The sequence below is a fragment of the Cavia porcellus genome, unplaced genomic scaffold, assembly GCF_034190915.1.
Source record: "Cavia porcellus strain 051 isolate PalLab524CR breed Dunkin Hartley unplaced genomic scaffold, mCavPor4.1 scaffold_9, whole genome shotgun sequence".
In the NCBI taxonomy this organism is placed as follows: Eukaryota; Metazoa; Chordata; class Mammalia; order Rodentia; family Caviidae; genus Cavia; species Cavia porcellus.
The window spans coordinates 22,950,298-22,967,891 of NW_026947492.1; the positions used below are offsets into that span (position 1 = coordinate 22,950,298).

Consider the following 17,594-nt stretch of genomic DNA (forward strand, 5'->3'; position numbering starts at 1 on the left):
ACTTAAAGTAATTACTTTCTGAATAAGCTGTTTCAACCAGATTACTTCTAAACAAATTTCTAAATAACATGTCTTAGAGAGAAACTCAACCCCATAAGGTGAAAGCCTATCATTTTCCCCTATGGAATTCCCTACACAATTAAATATGAGTATGTATAATTCATTCATAATATAACTATTTTCCTTTCCTAAAGCATACCAGGAAAGCTGATGATTCAGGTATTTTTAGTTCTCAAGGGAAGTCTTCTTCTCTTACACATATACTTTAACATATATATCAAGATGTTTTAAAATTTTTTTTCAATCTGTCATGAACTTAGATCACAATAAATCTGATATGTAGCATCTACTATGTACACACAAAATAAACTGTAAAACTGTGTTCTGAAAGATATAAATTGCTTATCTTTTACCAATAACATATTTTTATTAAATTGAGATGAGAAATGCAAAGTTGTCCTCCGTTCTTTCACAAGTACAGAAACACATTGTTAGCAACAAAAAAATCTGCCGGAGTCGCACCTGCCCCTTCCTGCATGACGGCGCTGATTTTGCCACTGAAGAGCACATCTACATGATTGAGGATGAACTCCACAACCACAGACTGGATTCTCACTTCCATGAAGGCTGCCGTTCCACTGAAGCAGGCAGACTCTATCTGTTTCGATCTGTGGGGTAAACAACATTCCTAGTCACTACCTGAGCAGTTTTAAAGGGCATTTTTTTTTAAAAGCATAGATCACAAGCAAATTAGGGAGAAATCGTACTTTTATACTTCCTTAACCCCATTTGCCTGTTTTAGGGAGATGAGAGTTAGGGGAGGACTAAGGAACACTAATTAAATACTTCTAGATCTAACAGTAGAACTAAAATACTTAGTTTTAGCGAAGGTCATAAGTCAAATGCAAACTACCTGAGCAGATTTGGAGCCCAGACGATTGCTAAGTTTTTTGCATGCATATTTGTGATGGAGCAATAGTCCGCTAGAAGAGACAAATGTCTCATCAGGAACTCCAGTGTTCTGGAAATGAAACAGAATATATCAGCAGAAAAATACATTCTCTAGCAATGTAGATGACAAAGGCCACTCACGGACTTACAAGTTGCTAACAGCAAAGAGATCATACAAACTCATACATACTTCTGATGCCTCAGTTTAAATATCAAGAAGTGAATCCTTCACAAAAGCCTGTTTGTGGACCAAATACTTGGAATTTATGCTATTCTGCTTGCAGCAGACAACTGAAAAGAAAGGATTTAAACACATTTCCTGTGAAAGAAACACCAGTGTTTCACAAACCTATGCAAAGGTGAAAAGGAAAATTTCAACAGGAGTTGAGCCACCAATGTATTTGTGGAATAAAGAGCCTATTTGAAATTGCAGTAACTTTATTTTATCCATTCAAAATAGGTTTCTTTAAACAATTCCACATATACTGAGGTGAAACAACTGAGTGGCGCTTTTGAAAATAAAACATCATCATCTTGTAAGTTAAACCAGTGGCAAGCACAACACATCACACATGAAGCACGTCAGCTGCATGCCTCAGTGTCCCTACCTAACTGTACAGGGACTACAACCGCCAAGGGCCACAAATAAGAGACACAAAGAGAACAGCAGTCAGTATTACGCTGTGGTCGGTGTGTGAGCCACAGCAGTTTCATGAGCCTAACGGAAGCTTGAGAGAAGAGGAAGACAGCAGCTGGCCTAAGCACTGTGCTTCCAAGGGGAGCCGCACTGACTGTCCACAGCAGGTGAGCCACACACAGCATCACCATCCCTGACAGCATGGGCAGGCAAGACCACCAGTGGTTACAGATGAGCAGTGGCAGACTGGCTGGGACCTAAATCAAGGCTGGCCTGTCTCCGAAGCTGCCTGCTCGTGCGAGGCATCTACCGTGGTGGCTCTATGGGGAAATGGTGGTGTCCATCCTCCTCACACAGAGAAAAGACAGACATGCAGGCACAAGAGGGGGCTGGCCTGGTGCTATGTGGGAGGTGGGGAGCCTGAGAAACATTCAGAAGACAGTGAAATGTAATTATTAGGAGGGGGGATATTAAAGAACTTCAGAAATGCACTTTACAAGAAATGCAAACTAAAATGACCAAAGGTACCTTTTCTGTTTGTCTAATTATAGAAATTTCTTGAAAGTCAGGGGAGAATTCAGTCAGGGCTCCATGAAGTAAGCACTGCACATTCAGCAGGTGAGCAAGGAACTGCACAAATCGTTTGGAAGCCACACTCTGAGTAATCTCCCACATCAAAAATAAAAATAACAATATCTTTTGGTTTCTAGAATTCAACTACCAGATCTCTACCCTAAAAAAATTCTAGAGTCTATAAAGAAGAATGATCCTCACAGTCATGTTCAAAATCAGGGATAAAAAACCTATAGCACATGCATAGGTGAAAATGCAAATTAGGAAAATATGTGAAAACATCATTAAAAATCACATTTTCAAGAAGATTTAATGAATTAGGAAATGTAAATGTTTAAAATCTTAGGTAAACAGTGTATAAAATACATAAACATGCCATATATTATTGAACATCTACTATTTTCAAGGTTGTATTCTGAAAATATAGAGATAAGTAAGAACAGTATCAGAGTTTACATTTTAAAGAGGTTACACACTAAACAGGTAGTACAGTATACATAAAAATGCAGTCATATGTAAGTCCAATATATAATATGTAGCAGGAAAGATATATAATGTTCAATACAAAAGACTACACAGCAAGGGAGCTCTGTCTGCACAAAATTAATAAAGGAAATAATTATGTGACATATATATATATGTATGTTTATTATTACTTTTTAGTTTCCATGAATCCTCAGCTGAATATTTTGCTAAGTTAAGAGTGAACTGGCACAAAAAAAAAAGTAGATGCTCCTAGTGGTATGTGCCTATAATCCCAGCATTACGGGGGGCTGAGGCAGGAATATCCTAAATTCAAGCCTGGCCTGGATAATTCAGGTGGATCCTGCCTTTTTAAAAAGTCTGGAGATGCAGCTCAGTGCAAAGGGTATGGGTTCAATGCCCAGCACTATGGAAACAAATTAAGCAAGCAAGCAAATTGCAAATAAATGAAAAAGAAATAAACACTAACAAAAACAACATTCTGAAGCAGAACAAAACATATAAATACTAATGAAGCTCTCCTAGTGAAGAGAGACTGTATCTGTGGAATAAGAATTGCATGTTATAAAGTAGAATAGTCAGAAATGCAAGGAAGGAAGGGAAGAAGTCTGCTCTTGGAAATCATAAAAAAACAAAACCAAAAACCAGAGCATCTTGAAAAAATCCATGGGGGTAGAAACTGATAAAGGGAACACGAGAGAAGATAAGAGAAAGTAAGAGTTCAATAAAATAATTACAGAGAACAAAGAGTGGGGTTTAAACTGCAAAGAGACCTATCAAAGAGATGGCAGAAGACAAATTTTCAGAAACATGTGTTTCCAGAAGGAAAAGTCCACCAAGTCTCCAAAGTGAGGAATAAAAAGAACCCACACCAAGGTATGTGACTATGAAAACTGACCACTTTGTTTTAAATAACAAAACATAACATAACCAAGATGTCATAGAAAAGCAGTATCAGATTGAAGCGCACAATTTGTTGGTAGACAACAATGGTGTAATACCATCACAATTATGGGGGAAATTATTTACATTCTAAAGTTATACAATTACCAATCAAATGCACGAGTAGAATAGGAATATTTTCAAATATGGAAGTCTCAAAAAATTTAGCTCCTCTATCTTTCTCAGAAAAATATTAAAAATGTGTGCTATGAAAGCAGAGAATAAAATCAAGGATGGTGACAGAGATCCAGAAAACAGAGTCTAACTCAGAGAGGAGGTAACAGAAACTACCAGAACCAGGTACTGGGCGGCACTGTCTGCTTCACTGAACTAAAGAAAGGGGACAAAAGACCATAAAAGGTGCTTTTCAGGAAGGAAAAATGAAAATACTGCTTGGTATGTAAGAATACAGTACAAGAACAGTGACAAGGCTTGTTAAAGAACCTAGGGATAAACTAGAAACAGAAATTCAGTGATAGAAAAAGCCAAGAGCTCCACAGAAAACACAAAAAGTTGTCACTGAAAAGAATATCTACCCTTAGGCAGAGCTGTAAATATAACTATGCAGTTATTTAAATGCACACTCTAAATACTTACTTAATTCTCAATGCTCATATAGCTGGGCTATGAAGAAGAGACAAGAGAAAGTGTGTGTTGGTGGGTTCTAGAAAAGAGTATGAGATCCTCATTTATCATGAGAAGGTAACACCACCAAAAAATGAAAAATGGATGCAGCAATGCAAATGAGCTATGAGAAATGGGTGGGAAGTCGATCCCAAAAGAAGGAGTTGAGTGTACTGACTTCTGCAGGAGAGAAATGGGACATGGAGAGTGGCTGCAGTGTGTATCAACTCTGTTTACCACTGGCTTTTCACACTGTGTATATATGTTATACAGATCATTTTTTAATGCAGGAAGAAGGACATATTTAAACATACTTCATGTAAAACCACCAAGGTATAGCTCAGTGGTAGAGTTTACCTAGCATGCCCAAGGCCCTGGTTTGATGTCTACCACACAAAATGAATGAATAAATGAAAGAAATTATCCAGGTCATTGTTAAATGTATTCTTCTATCTTGCTATGCTTTATTTTTAAAAAGTATGGACCAGGTTCATCCCTTATTTTATAATTTTAAAAAATTCTCTTCAGAAAGTACTGTTAGTATTCTGAGAGACCTGAGAAGTATGAGATAGACTTGGACACACACAGCCAGTTCTGTCAAAGCAAATATTCCTCTCAGATTGTACTGTGTTTCTTTCACTGGTGAGTTGGTAACATCCTCTTCTTCCCTGAATAATTGTTACTGATCACATTTGTCTCAACAGCCTTCCTTTTCAGGGCTATCATCCTTAATTTCTTTGAGTTTCTGTCATAAAACCTTTCCAATTTATCTTTGAGTTTTCTTTTTCACTCTGTGCTGGATCCTTACACCTTTGAATTCACCACATTCCTCCTAGGAGAGGCAACATGAATGGGACAGTGAGTCGATACTGTCCTTCAGTTTTAGGCGGTCATGCATTTGTATCTGGAGTGCTGATTAAAAATGTAATGTTAACACTGATTAAAAGTATTAGGCTTTTTTAGTGCTGAATATAGTGTTGATTTAAATATATATAAGCAATGTCATTTTGGAAAACGAGCATTAAATTATTGTTGAATTTGATTTCTTCTTAATTTTTAAAATGTCTGTTGCTTTCTTTGAATATTATAATCCATGGTTTCTACTGTTTTCTTTGCCTCACTAAATGGCAAAGTCATCCTCTTTAATTCTGGTCTTTTCAGATATAAACAAAAATATTTCTGAGAGTTAGAAGTCGCATACAAATCAACATGTATTTTAAAATGTAGCACCAAGTGAATGAAGGTCGGGGGAGAGTGTGTTTCCTTAGCATGCACGAGGCCTGCACCCAATCCCCTGTACCACCGAAACACAAAACAAAAGCAGCACTGACAAACATCTATGAACAGCAAACCCTAAAATGACACAAACAAAACCCCAAGTTCATTTGTTCATTCATTCATACATTCACTCAACATTTACCTCCTGGACACTAAGCCCTGTGCAGGACCTGACATATAAAGACAAACAAATACGAATTCGTGTACGAATAAAATTCATTCTGGAAAACATGGGACTTAATTAGGTAGAACATCATAGAAGTGTAAAAAGCTAAAAACTCAGAGAAAACACGTTTACACAGGGATGACTGCTGCTGCCGGCTGGCGTTCACCAATGTGATTTACCTGTAGTGCGGCGGGGGTAGTTGCTGGATGACATCGTGAATTTTTATTAGCCGCTCTTCATCTGTTGCTGCTGAAACGGCCTCCTGTAACAGTCACAGCATAAAAGAGACCAGTAGGCTTTTGGTAAAACTGAGTTTCTCACTTAAAACTCAGTTTTCACTCTGAGATTAACCCACTTTTATCTCTGATGCTAAAGGAAGAGGAAACACAAACACAACATCTAGGCAAGCACTTTGTTCTCATAAGATGTGAACACTGAATCTCAATTCTGATTTTAAAAAAGTACGACAGTAACCACTAACATAGCAAAGCTCCACAGGAGACCTCGAGTCAAAAGTAACTGGTACTCACAGAAAACTTCTCATACAGCTGGTAGGTGAGCAGAGGGTTGGGGAGCTCTCGGAAGTACAGCTTACAGAGGGAGCCCACGGAATGGATGTCTTGCACATACGGTTCTTTTGTCAAGTCGGGGACATGCTCAGAGTCAAATTCATGGCTACTCCAGACAAAAGAGGATGAAATAAAATTATTTCATTGAAGGAAAGCAAACATATGACCCGAGAGCAACATCCCCAAGTGTTCATCTCTACCTCAGTGAGTTACTGTTTACTTCAATTCATAGTCCATGTAAATTTTATCTGGACTTCACCAATAATTGATACATTATCACTAGCTAGCTATCTTATATGGAAATTAAGGACACAGATTTAATATTAAAATGTAAATAACCTCTAGCCCAAAGGACTTATCTTTATCACAGTTAGCTGTGATTATCTTCAAATTATATTTCATATAAATCACATTTGGACTTCAGCAGTAATTGGATGTCTTATCATAAGGCAAGTAATCTATCACATGAAAATTATGGGCACAGCTTTAAAAGGACAATAAACCCCAAAATGTGTATGAATGAGAAGCTCTTACAGCACATCAGCCTGAAAATAATGCAACTAATTTCCAATGTTCTGAATATCTAGTATTTTGGAACTGTGAGAACCTGGGTTGAAAAACTAGTCCATGAATAACTACATACAAAAATTCCTCAGATATGACTTGTAGCAGAATGTTACACTGAAGCAGAACAAGAAAGATAGAAACAATATAAAGCAATCTCTAATTAGTGCTAAGTTTTAATATACAGTAACATCTGTATCATTAGAATATATGAAATACAAGGACCCAGAATACTAATGCAGATTAGGCCTGTTCTCCAGGAGATAGATTTAATATCAATCCACAGTCCCGAGATCACTTATCATCTCTCCAAAGCATTAACGTGTGGATAATCTGAACATTTGCTTTACAGAGTTTGAAACTGTCTGTACTGTAAGAACCAAATGAAACTGTCTTTAGTACAAGAGCCTCAGTGGTAGAGTATTTGCCTATTATACACAGATCCTGGCTCAAAAAAAGAGAGAAAATGAGTATTTTCTAAACATGAATTTCTGAAAAGCAAGGGTAAGCTGCGTGATCAATTAAAATATTAAAGTTCTTGTACAATAAGGGTAGTTACCGTGCATTACAGTGAAAAACGAAATGATAATAGCATACAATCTACATTTTTTGTCTCAAAGGAAGTATGTGGAGTAACAGGTAACATATGTATACTTAGGCATACAATACAGAACTAGGGTCAAAGGAGGTTTTTGAAAAGGTTTCACTCCTATAGATTTTAAGAACCAAAGAGGAAAAAAAAATAGCCAAACAGTAGATCTATTATAATGTATATTTCATCTCTCATGCCTGTCAAAAATTCAGACTCACTTTGCTATAATCTTCAAACTTTTTAAAGAGATAACAAACACAGAAGTATTGAAGAAGTTAAGGTGTGTGGTTTCCACTGCATAGGTAAACATGTCATTTAGAAAATATGCAGAAAGAACAACATGGATACTGTTTTCTATTTTATCCTATCTTACTGAAAATTATGGACAGCAAAGTAAGCTACTCAGTTCTGTTTTAATTTTGTTTTAATGAGCTAAATAGGAATAAAATAGAAAATACCACAGAAGATATTACCGTAATCTCTGGATATTGGAGGCAACTCCAGAGAGGCGATATATTCCATCCACAATGCCATACCTCTCAATGAATGCTGTGCAGCTCTGAAGAACCTGGGGCACTAAAGAGAAATTTTATTTATTTTTTATTTGGGGAGGGGGTACCAGGCAGATGTGGAGCAGCTGAACTATATCCCTAGCCCAAGGAAATGTTAAAAATTTCAATTCAGTTAGTAATATCCAACAGAATCACAATTAATTAAAAAGGGACAAACATCCACTAAAAAACTGATGAAGGCATGTTTACTTAATTTCACATAGAAACTACATAATTAATCCTGAATAATCAGATTGGTTCAATTTCTTATTGTTATTTGTTATTTGTTAGGACAGCCTCTTCCACTTTATTGTTTTCTGTCATGAAGGAGTCAACATCATCTTATATTAGGTAAAGGGAACTGGTCAGTCCTAACACTGCAACTGTTTAAAATGTCATCTGTCCAGATCAATTTCACTAATACAGTGAATGATTCTGTAAAGTCAAATGTTTACCTGAATAACAGCTCACTGTAAGGGCTACAGTGTTTCACTTCTAAAAACAGTTTTTCTCTCTCACAGTTAATGCTAATTCTATTTAATAAACAAAACTTCAACATAATTATAAGGTCAAAGCAATTTCAAATTTATGAATCTTTTTGATTTTCTGCTCAGCCCCAAACTAAACTGAGACATTTTAATTGGTATTATCTATTCATCACAGTGGAGATACCCTAAGAATAAAAAGAAAAGTAAAAAAGTACTCTTTGTTAGCTCAGTGAATATACACAAATGGATCATTATTCTGGGGTCTATGGTTTGGAACAGAATTTTCAAAGTATACTGAACTGCTATAAACATTAAAAATTTTGTAATAGCTGATGTAAGAGCATTCTTCATTTTGTAACCCAGACTGGTTAGTTTACCATGGTCATCTGTCTGTTAGGTAAAATCTCTGAATCAACAATGCCTGGATGAACATCTGCTCCACGAAGAACTACTCTGCTGGTGTGAAACAGTCACGAGGCCAAATGACACAAGGTATTTCATAAGACCATTTTAACTCAAGTATTTCACGTATTGTACATTACTATGTCATTCCTTTTCCTTGGTTATCCTGCCTTTTACTCCTATAGTTTTATATTATTAAATCCTTTAACTTATTTTCAAAAATTAAACTCTACCTTGATTTATAAACATAACATGGAGCTGATAACACTGCATACTCCATATAAGTCAGGCTAGGTGCTTTAAAATAGACACTCTCTAATCATCACAAAAATCCTGTAAGTGGCAGGCTATGGCCCCTGCAGGGGGAGAACCACCAGCAGCTCTACACCATATTGGAACTTAGGACCCTGGGAAACCAAGCAAGCAGCTCCCCTTCCTGGTAAGCGGCTGTGGTGTAGCAGGCTGTGGCCCCTCCAGGGGTAGAACCACCAGTGGTTCCTGAGATCTGCGCTATGTTGGAAGTTAGGATGCTGGAAAACCAAGGAACTAGCCTGCCTCCCTGCTAAGCAATAGTGAGCCTACTGGTGCACGGGCTGAGAGTCAATCATCCCCTACCCCCCTTCTCACGCCCCCCGTTAGCAAAAGGGAACCAGAGATCTGAGCATCTCTTGGGAAGGCTGACCATAGCAAATAAGGGGGACTTCCTTCTACCACCTCTTTGAAGGCAAATATTTTTCTTACTCTTTTGCTTTATTCTGATTAATGGTACTTCTCTATTCAGTATTCTGTTTTGGTAAGTTCTATAATGTTCTGTATCTCATTTTATTTTGATATACATGATTGAAAGTACAACTATTATGAAAATAATGAGATACACTGTGATACCCATTACTGTTAGCCCGGTAACCTGCTGTGAAGTTCTGTACCAATTTCACTACACTGTCTCAGTTGGCTTTATTTGTTGTATTTTACTACCTTTAAAAAAAAAAAAATCCTGTAACAAAGTTCTTGCATGGTGCTGAGTTTAAAGAGAAGAAACTGCATCTCAGAGATATGATTTTTTTTTTTTTTTTTTTTTTTTTGATACCAGAAATTGAACTCAAGAACTTGTGTTGCCAGACAGGCACTGAGCTGTATCCCTGGCAAGACAAGAAGTTTGTCCAAGAGCAAAGAAACAGTAATGGAAATGAGATTCTAACCTAAGCAATCCAAGCACAGAGGCAAGTTCTAAACTACTATATAGCATACTGGCTGGGAAGGAAGAGCCTTTACAATTTACGCTTAATTATTATTTAAAACTTTAGGCCAATGGAAATCCCACTCTTTGTCTTACAAAACAGCTGTTCTTTGACTCCTTCTCAAAACAGTATCTTCTATCCTCTATCTCCCTCTTCATCCCCAACATAAAGAAAACAGTAAGCTGTTGTTCAAATCCAGTGAAACTGTGACTCAATCCTTCTTGGAATACCCACAAGTTAGGGGAGCTATAGCACTGTGTTCTACTATGTCTCACAAAATTGTATAATTTCATCACTCATTGGTTTTGCATCATTACCCCTTATCCACATGGGCTCTTCAAGGGCAAAACCAGGCTCCCTTCATTTCTGGACATCAGCACAGGAGCGCTGTCCTGACAACTCTGACTGAATTGCAATCAACAAGTGACTGCATTTACAGGCACCCAAGAGCCTGAAAAACTAATGTGATAAAGGTATCAGGGCAGGAACGTGCCACAGTTTCATGAAACTGCATTTATTTTCTACTGTGTGCTTTTTGTCTTTGAAAACATTCTGCACTTTTAGCAATAAGGATGGGCTATGTCTGTGTAGTGGAGTCAAAGGCAGGCAGAGCTGTTGGGTGTTTTTATGGAGTGGCTTTGGCGAGAAATAATCTCAAGGCCTAAATGAAAGGTTAAGTATAAAGCATCTTTGCCAGAGCCTGGGTTCTATTTACATTATTACTTCATCGATGACAACCTAGTGTCTTATGTTTCTATTCTATGAACTAGAAGTACAATAATACAATTAGATTAAAACATATTGCCTATTTTGAAATATATCTAGAGGTTCCTGAGATCATTAACATAGTTACCTAAACATGAAAGGAGTGTAAGACTTTATTTACGATGCTTCTCATTGTTTACATTCCAGTTAGCCTGCTGACTCAAGCCACGCACAAAAAAAAAGAGTGGCTTTGGAAGAAATCTCTTCGAGAACCAGGTTTTTTTCTGTCATGCCCTCCTAAAATACATTACAAAATTTTCATAAAAGAAAGCTGACACCTATAGAAAATTCTTACATTGAGTCAAATCTGCTTATATTCTGAATACTTACGAAAAATTTGAAAATACAGAAAATTAAGGGCATTTCCTTGGATAGGACCAGACTTCTACATATATAACACTTAATGGAAAACATCTGAATTGTGCTTCTTCTTCCTCATCTTGCTTTTTACACTTAGTAAGCGTTGTATTTGTTTATTTTTATTAGTATGTGTTTGCAGTACATAATGTTTCTACTCCTGGTGTCATGGTGGTACATGTACATGCCACATTCTTTTTTCATTCCCTTCCTCTCCACCCACTTCCTTCTACATCTATCGCTTGATCCCCTTCCGGTTTGAGGAAGATCTATCCATTCTGTACTCTCTAAATAAGGATTAAATGTCTACCAAAAATAATCTAATGAGATTTAATAAATACAACTGCATACTAACTGCTTATAATTTTAAGCAGGGCAAATTTCTAGCAAAAATGAAAGCAAAAAAAAGCTTTAAAAGAGAAATCAGACACTGAAGAACAGTATTAGAAATGAAAAGAGATATAATTTCATTACCACGTAGGAAAGCAATATGATGGCTTGTTTTAAAAGACACCTTATTAGCACCCTCCTGCCCCAACCATCCAACAAATCAGAGAAATGCTGATGAGGACTCAGTCAAAATATCATCAGAAACCACTGTGCACTCCAAACAACACACTTCTCCTTCTTAACAGTCTTGGTTTTTTTTTTAAACACGATCACATGAAAATACGCAAATATTTAAACTAAAATTGATGATCCTTAATATTAGAACTATGGCTTTAGAGTGAGAAATAATATCTCAAGAACTGATTTCAGATTATTCTTAACACTTTCCTCTTCCGCCGCTGACTCACTCACTCAGGAACCATATATTTATTAAGCCTCTTCTGTCTGTCAGGCATCACGAAGGCATTTCAGACAGAGATGAGAAAGACCAGGTTCACACAGGAATAAATGGCACTTAGAATGTGATCATGATTCTCAGTTTGGGATTAATTTCAAGGTGATTTGGGCCTTCTTTTTCTACTGTCCTCAGATTATAAAATCCTCATAAATGTGTGTTTGAAAAGAAGGTCTCTTGCTGAAAGGGACAAATGACAAAATAAGTCTCATAAAAAATCAGTGACACTTAAAAACTGTTCAACTTGATCCAATTTTATAATTAGGGAATGTATGAACACTAAAGTTAAACCTCTTATATAACCTGAAAAAGGATGTATTAGCCTCTGCCCTTACCTTTCATTTCAAGAATGGACATATTCCTGAAACTTGCAAGGTGCAACTAGAACTTGCTGAACTGATGTTTTAAAGCTAATGAGCATGATGGAACAGAATGGAAAATTTGCTCATAATGATCTCACCTGAACAAGGCTACATAAAAGCAAGGTACAAAAAGAAAAAGAAATCACAATAAAACATCCTAATTAAGGATGACGATGTAAATGGCAAATTAACCACCTTCCAGTCCAATCATTTAAACACAGGATGAACAAAAATTCCAATTTAAGAAAGTTACTGAAAACAAGAATTGACTGGCAGAAGTGACGCTTGCCCTAGTGACACTCAGGATAGTCAGCACATAAACACGCTGGTCAAGTGATACTTGGGATAAACTATTAAATGGTTAATCTACACATAAAAATAGACTGTCAAAGAACCACTTCTATAGATATCTCTGATACAATCTTTAATGAGCTCAATTATGAACACTGTGGCGCTAAAACGGTAAGATCATCCTGAGTGAACCACCAGGGACCACAAATTATGAAAGAAGTGCCTTGTCAGGATCGTATGTGATTTCTTATAACACTATGAATAGAAGAAACAGGTCGAGTTTGCTATTTGCTCCAACAGGGAGGTGCTCTAAGATTTATAAAGAGTAACAGGATAATCTCTGTGTGCAATTCAGAGAATGAGTCCCTGAGCAAAATATTAATCTGATATCAGCTTCTTTCTCAGAAAAACTCAGTGCATGACATCTATTCTGTTTAGGGTCATGACTCCAGTTGTGTGGTTAACAACAGGCCCACACTGTGTCTGTTAGGTAAGTTCACTGTTGTACTGGTATCACAGATCTAGACAGCACTGCCCAGTCCACCCCAGGCTGTACGTGACCTCAAACCTGTACAGTGTGCAACTGTGGCAGAGAATACAGACAACTGTACACAACAGCAGGCACACATTACCTAGACACAGAGATGGTACAGGGAAAACACGGCACAAAAGATAAAAGCGGTATGCTTGCATGGGAGACTTAGTGTGAGTGGAGCTCCAGAGCTGTGAGCTGCTCTGATCAGTCAGTGAGTGGGCTCTGAGAGTGTGGGTGCTCAGGTCACCGCTGTGCTACTTAAACAGTGCAATCCGCCCTTATAAAAAATAAGTTAATCTTAGCTTACTGTGATTTTTTACTTTATAAGCTCTAATGTTTAAAACCTATATGACTTTCATAACTTAGCTAAGAATACAAACACATCATTCAACTGTACAAAAATAATTTCTTATATATTTATTCAGTAAGTTTTTTTCTTTTTCCTTTTTTTTTTTTTTTTTTTTTTTTTTTGTCTTTTAAACACTTGTGTTAAAAATGCAGACATAAACGTATCAGCCTTGGCTCCCATAGGGTCAGGATAATCAGTGTCTTCAGTCTTCCTTCTTCTCTTCCTTTTCTTTTGTCCCTTTTCAGCTCTGTGTTCCAGCTTCAGTTCCAACAACTAACTGGTTCCTCAAGATCTCCAACTGGGAGCACCTCAGTGCCATCCTCATCCACTTCCCGGGAAGTCACTGGTCATTTCAGCCAGTTTTGTTGGTTTCTGCAACCTCCTCATCTTTGCTGGATCCTCTAAAGTCAGGACAAAGCTCTTGAGTGACCATTCCAGATACCAATATATTTCTTGGTGAAAATACCCCAACCCAAGCATTCTCCCTGCAGTTTTAGATATTTGGAACCTCCCAGAACTGTACCGGTATCATCTCAGTGTTCTCCTCTGTAGCTGCAATCGTTTGGCCAAATGCCCCTCACTCACTAGACCTTAAACACAGCTATGACTCCTTTACCCATTGGCTGGAGAGGTGGTGTTTAGAGGGAGCAATACCCCCTTGTTACCTGGGTGAAATTATCAATGAAAGGAGGATGTGCAGGTAGACCATCAACATTAACATCTTAAAGGCAGGCTATTTCCCAAACAGTAGTTCTCAGATACTAAGGAGAGCATCTTGGAAGAGTAACTGGATTACCCATAGCTTCTTGCTGCGCCTGCAGTACACAGGTAGGATATGTTTATTCACGTGCTTGACAGCCCTGGACTTCGTGCCAGATCACCACAGGTTCCAGTTTGCAACAGTCTTGTAAACAAGACTGTTGTCCTATCCTTATCAGCCTTGATATCTGGCACTGATTTGGCCTCCACATGAATCAAAGTCCTTCCAAGCATCATTCCCGAACAGGGGGGTTTCTTCCATATGAAGTACAGGCAGCTTATCTAGCTGTTCCAGAAATTCTTCAGCAAGTTTTACATCAGCATTCGCTGCTCTATTGACTTTCATGTTATGTATGCAATGAATAATGATTCTTTAATCAATTAAACTTGTCCAAGAGAGCAGGAAACCAGCTGTAGTGAAGTTGAACCTTTTCTTTCGGTACTAAAATATAATGACACTCTTTGTTTTGGCTGTGGTCATCATGCTGCCAAGAGGGACACTTCTGGGTCTGTCTTCAGTCAAGGTTATGCAGTTTCTTCTTATCTGATACAGGCTCTTCTGGAATCTTTATCAGTTTGCTGTCTTCACTAAGGTGGACCCTCTAACAGTTTCCATCACTTTGTCCCTCTTCTTTAACTTGTAGGTACGGTGGAATGGGACATGCCTGACTGGCATCCTCTACCCACCATCCACCCTTCAGAGTCCTTAATCACTTTTAGTTTTTTTTTCACATCAATCAGTGCGGCCTCTTACTGGTTGACTTATCGGTGGCTTTTGTTTACTTTGAAGCCAAGAACAAAACAAATGACTGAATGTGGCACAAGAGTAGGATACAATCCAAGGCTGTAAGTAAGAGAGGTAAGAGGCTGCTGCCATCGTAACACAGTAAGTGGTGTGCTGCTTTACAGCAAAGTTCTCTTAAATAAGTTGGAGAACATTCTTAAAACAGCAAAACATATAGTAAATACATAAACCCTTTGCACAGTCATTTCTATCACTAAGTACCATGTATAATCATTATAGTTGTATGTGCTATACTTTTGCATAATTGTTAGCTTATTAGGTCTGTTTTTACCAACATTGCCAATAACACAAATAATGAGTTGTACTAAACTGGGTTTTTTGTTTGTTTGTTATTTGTTTTTGTTTTTGCTGGTGCTGGAGACTGAATTCAGGGCTTTAGGCATACTAATTAGTGCTCTATTACTGAGCTACACCCTCACCCCTCAGCTAGAGTTTTTGAATCCCACACCATACAAGGCAATAGAAATTTTTCAGCTGCATTATAGGATGAATATCCTATATAAGGCCCATTGTTGATCAAAACAGTAATATATGACACATTTTAAAGCATATACTAAAACAACACTTGTGAGCTATACACAATATATCTTTATTTTACATATATATTTTGCATTTTTCACAATACATAATTCTTTCATATGAATATTCTAACAGATTTAAAAATACTATATATGAGAAATGTTTAATTCTAATTCTTCTAGACTTCAAAATAGTCTCTGCTTATATATGTATAAATATGCATACAGATACAGACAATGATACAAGATATAACCCTAGTAGAAGACTACAAATATGTGACACTTAAATCTAAAAGTCACTCCTCACATTTTTATCAAAGACAAATAACCTTGACAGTAAAAATTCACCTTAACATTCCAGCTAATAAACATAGTTTCCCTTTTCCAATTAATCTAGCCTCCATTTAAATATGTAAATGGTCTCTTTCATAGGAATATTCCTTTTTCATCATCCTTGATGAAATGGAAAATTATTGTAATACGATAGCTAGAATATATCTGACCTTAGCCTTCAAAGTTTCAGCCTCTTAAGGACTACCAAATTTCAGCTACATCCTAATGTGTCATGTTAATTTTTGCTTTTCTAATCATTCAGTATAGAATTTCTCTGCTGGAGAGACTATCAACAGAGAATTTTATCTTCCAAGACTACTGAATTCATTTCTAATATTCTTCTTTTTTCCTTTTAATTGAAAAAGCAAGAACATAATTGGGGAAAAAAATCACAAAGACATTCTCATCTCTAGTACTTTACCACAATTATGTTAATTTTACATATCATCTATGTATCCATACTTTTAAAAAGTTACATTTACTGTTCATGAATATAATATTTTCAGATATCTCACTAAAATTTGTAATTTCAATAGGTCTGTAATGTATAAATTACTTCAAAAATTGGATATTTAATTTTTTTGGCTCTAATGGACACTTTTGATTCTATTCAAATAAAATGTTAGGATAAACCTTCTAAAAAGGGAAATGGTAGATGAAACAAACTATAAAGTTTATTATGCCTCTTGTTATACAGTGTCAAAATGTTTTCCAAAAAGATTACATTAATTCAGAACTGTTTGAAACCAACAATTTTCACCTATTGATAAAAACAACTGCTATCTTCAAGGGCACTGGACATAACTTAGAAAAACTGCTTTTTCATTTTAATGTTTACCAATGAAAACTAGTACTGCAAAATTGCCTTAAGCACACTTCTATGATTACAAATGAGAGCAAACAAGCTTCTGCATTTTGTTTACTATCACTCTATGACAATCTCTTTTCTCATGCTTTAACTTAGAAAGTTAAATTAGTGTATGTTCTGCCAAAGTGAGCCCATTTAGGGATTTAAATTAAAAGTCTGAATGATATTCTCATATATTATGGTATCATTTCATCACAACCATAAAAAGATTCTTCCCTAGTAAATGGATCTCCCTTTTATACTTAGTAATTTCCATTACGTGAAAAGTGTTTAACTGAAGGACTGTGTACCTCTCCTCACGCTTTTTAAATCTGAAAAAGCTATTGCTCCTCTCTTACTATCAAACAAAATCGACTCATACGATAGTTCCATACATTTACAGCAATTAACTCTCTTTACAGAGGGATTTTTTTTGTGTGTGTCATGAAATGAGAATTTTTTTCTAAACTGCTTTTTAATTATCTCTATATTATTATTATAAATAACTATTCTTCATAACACAGCTTGAAAGCCATACTTTTCTTACTGATAGAAACAAATATTTCTGAATGTCCTAAGCAATCTGATTCACATTTTTCCTGGCCCAAAGTGCTCCTTTTAGTTTTGAATACTGCTCCGATATATCTGGTAAAGCAAAGTATTTCTTATCCTAGCTGATTTTTTTTCCCCATAATGACCTTTCCATTGTGCATCTTGACTAGTTGCAAAAATAATCCTCAGATTTTTTAAGTGTTTCTTTACTTAATATTC

The 17,594-nt window shown here is 36.5% G+C and overlaps 1 protein-coding gene across 7 annotated transcripts in view; it reads right to left on the minus strand.

The window, feature by feature from the left end:
• The window catches only part of Arhgap32 (Rho GTPase activating protein 32), a 291,311-nt gene that overhangs the window by 20,457 nt on the left and 253,260 nt on the right, over positions 1–17,594 (minus strand). For all 7 annotated transcript variants that reach the window (XM_063256063.1, XM_063256064.1, XM_063256065.1 and 4 more), the window contains 5 exons: positions 7,853–7,955; positions 6,185–6,329; positions 5,834–5,916; positions 914–1,021; positions 523–668 (listed from right to left, as the gene is read on the minus strand). In XM_063256063.1, the coding sequence (XP_063112133.1) occupies positions 523–668; positions 914–1,021; positions 5,834–5,916; positions 6,185–6,329; positions 7,853–7,955 (585 nt within the window). The remainder of the gene's footprint in view (positions 1–522; positions 669–913; positions 1,022–5,833; positions 5,917–6,184; positions 6,330–7,852; positions 7,956–17,594) is intronic.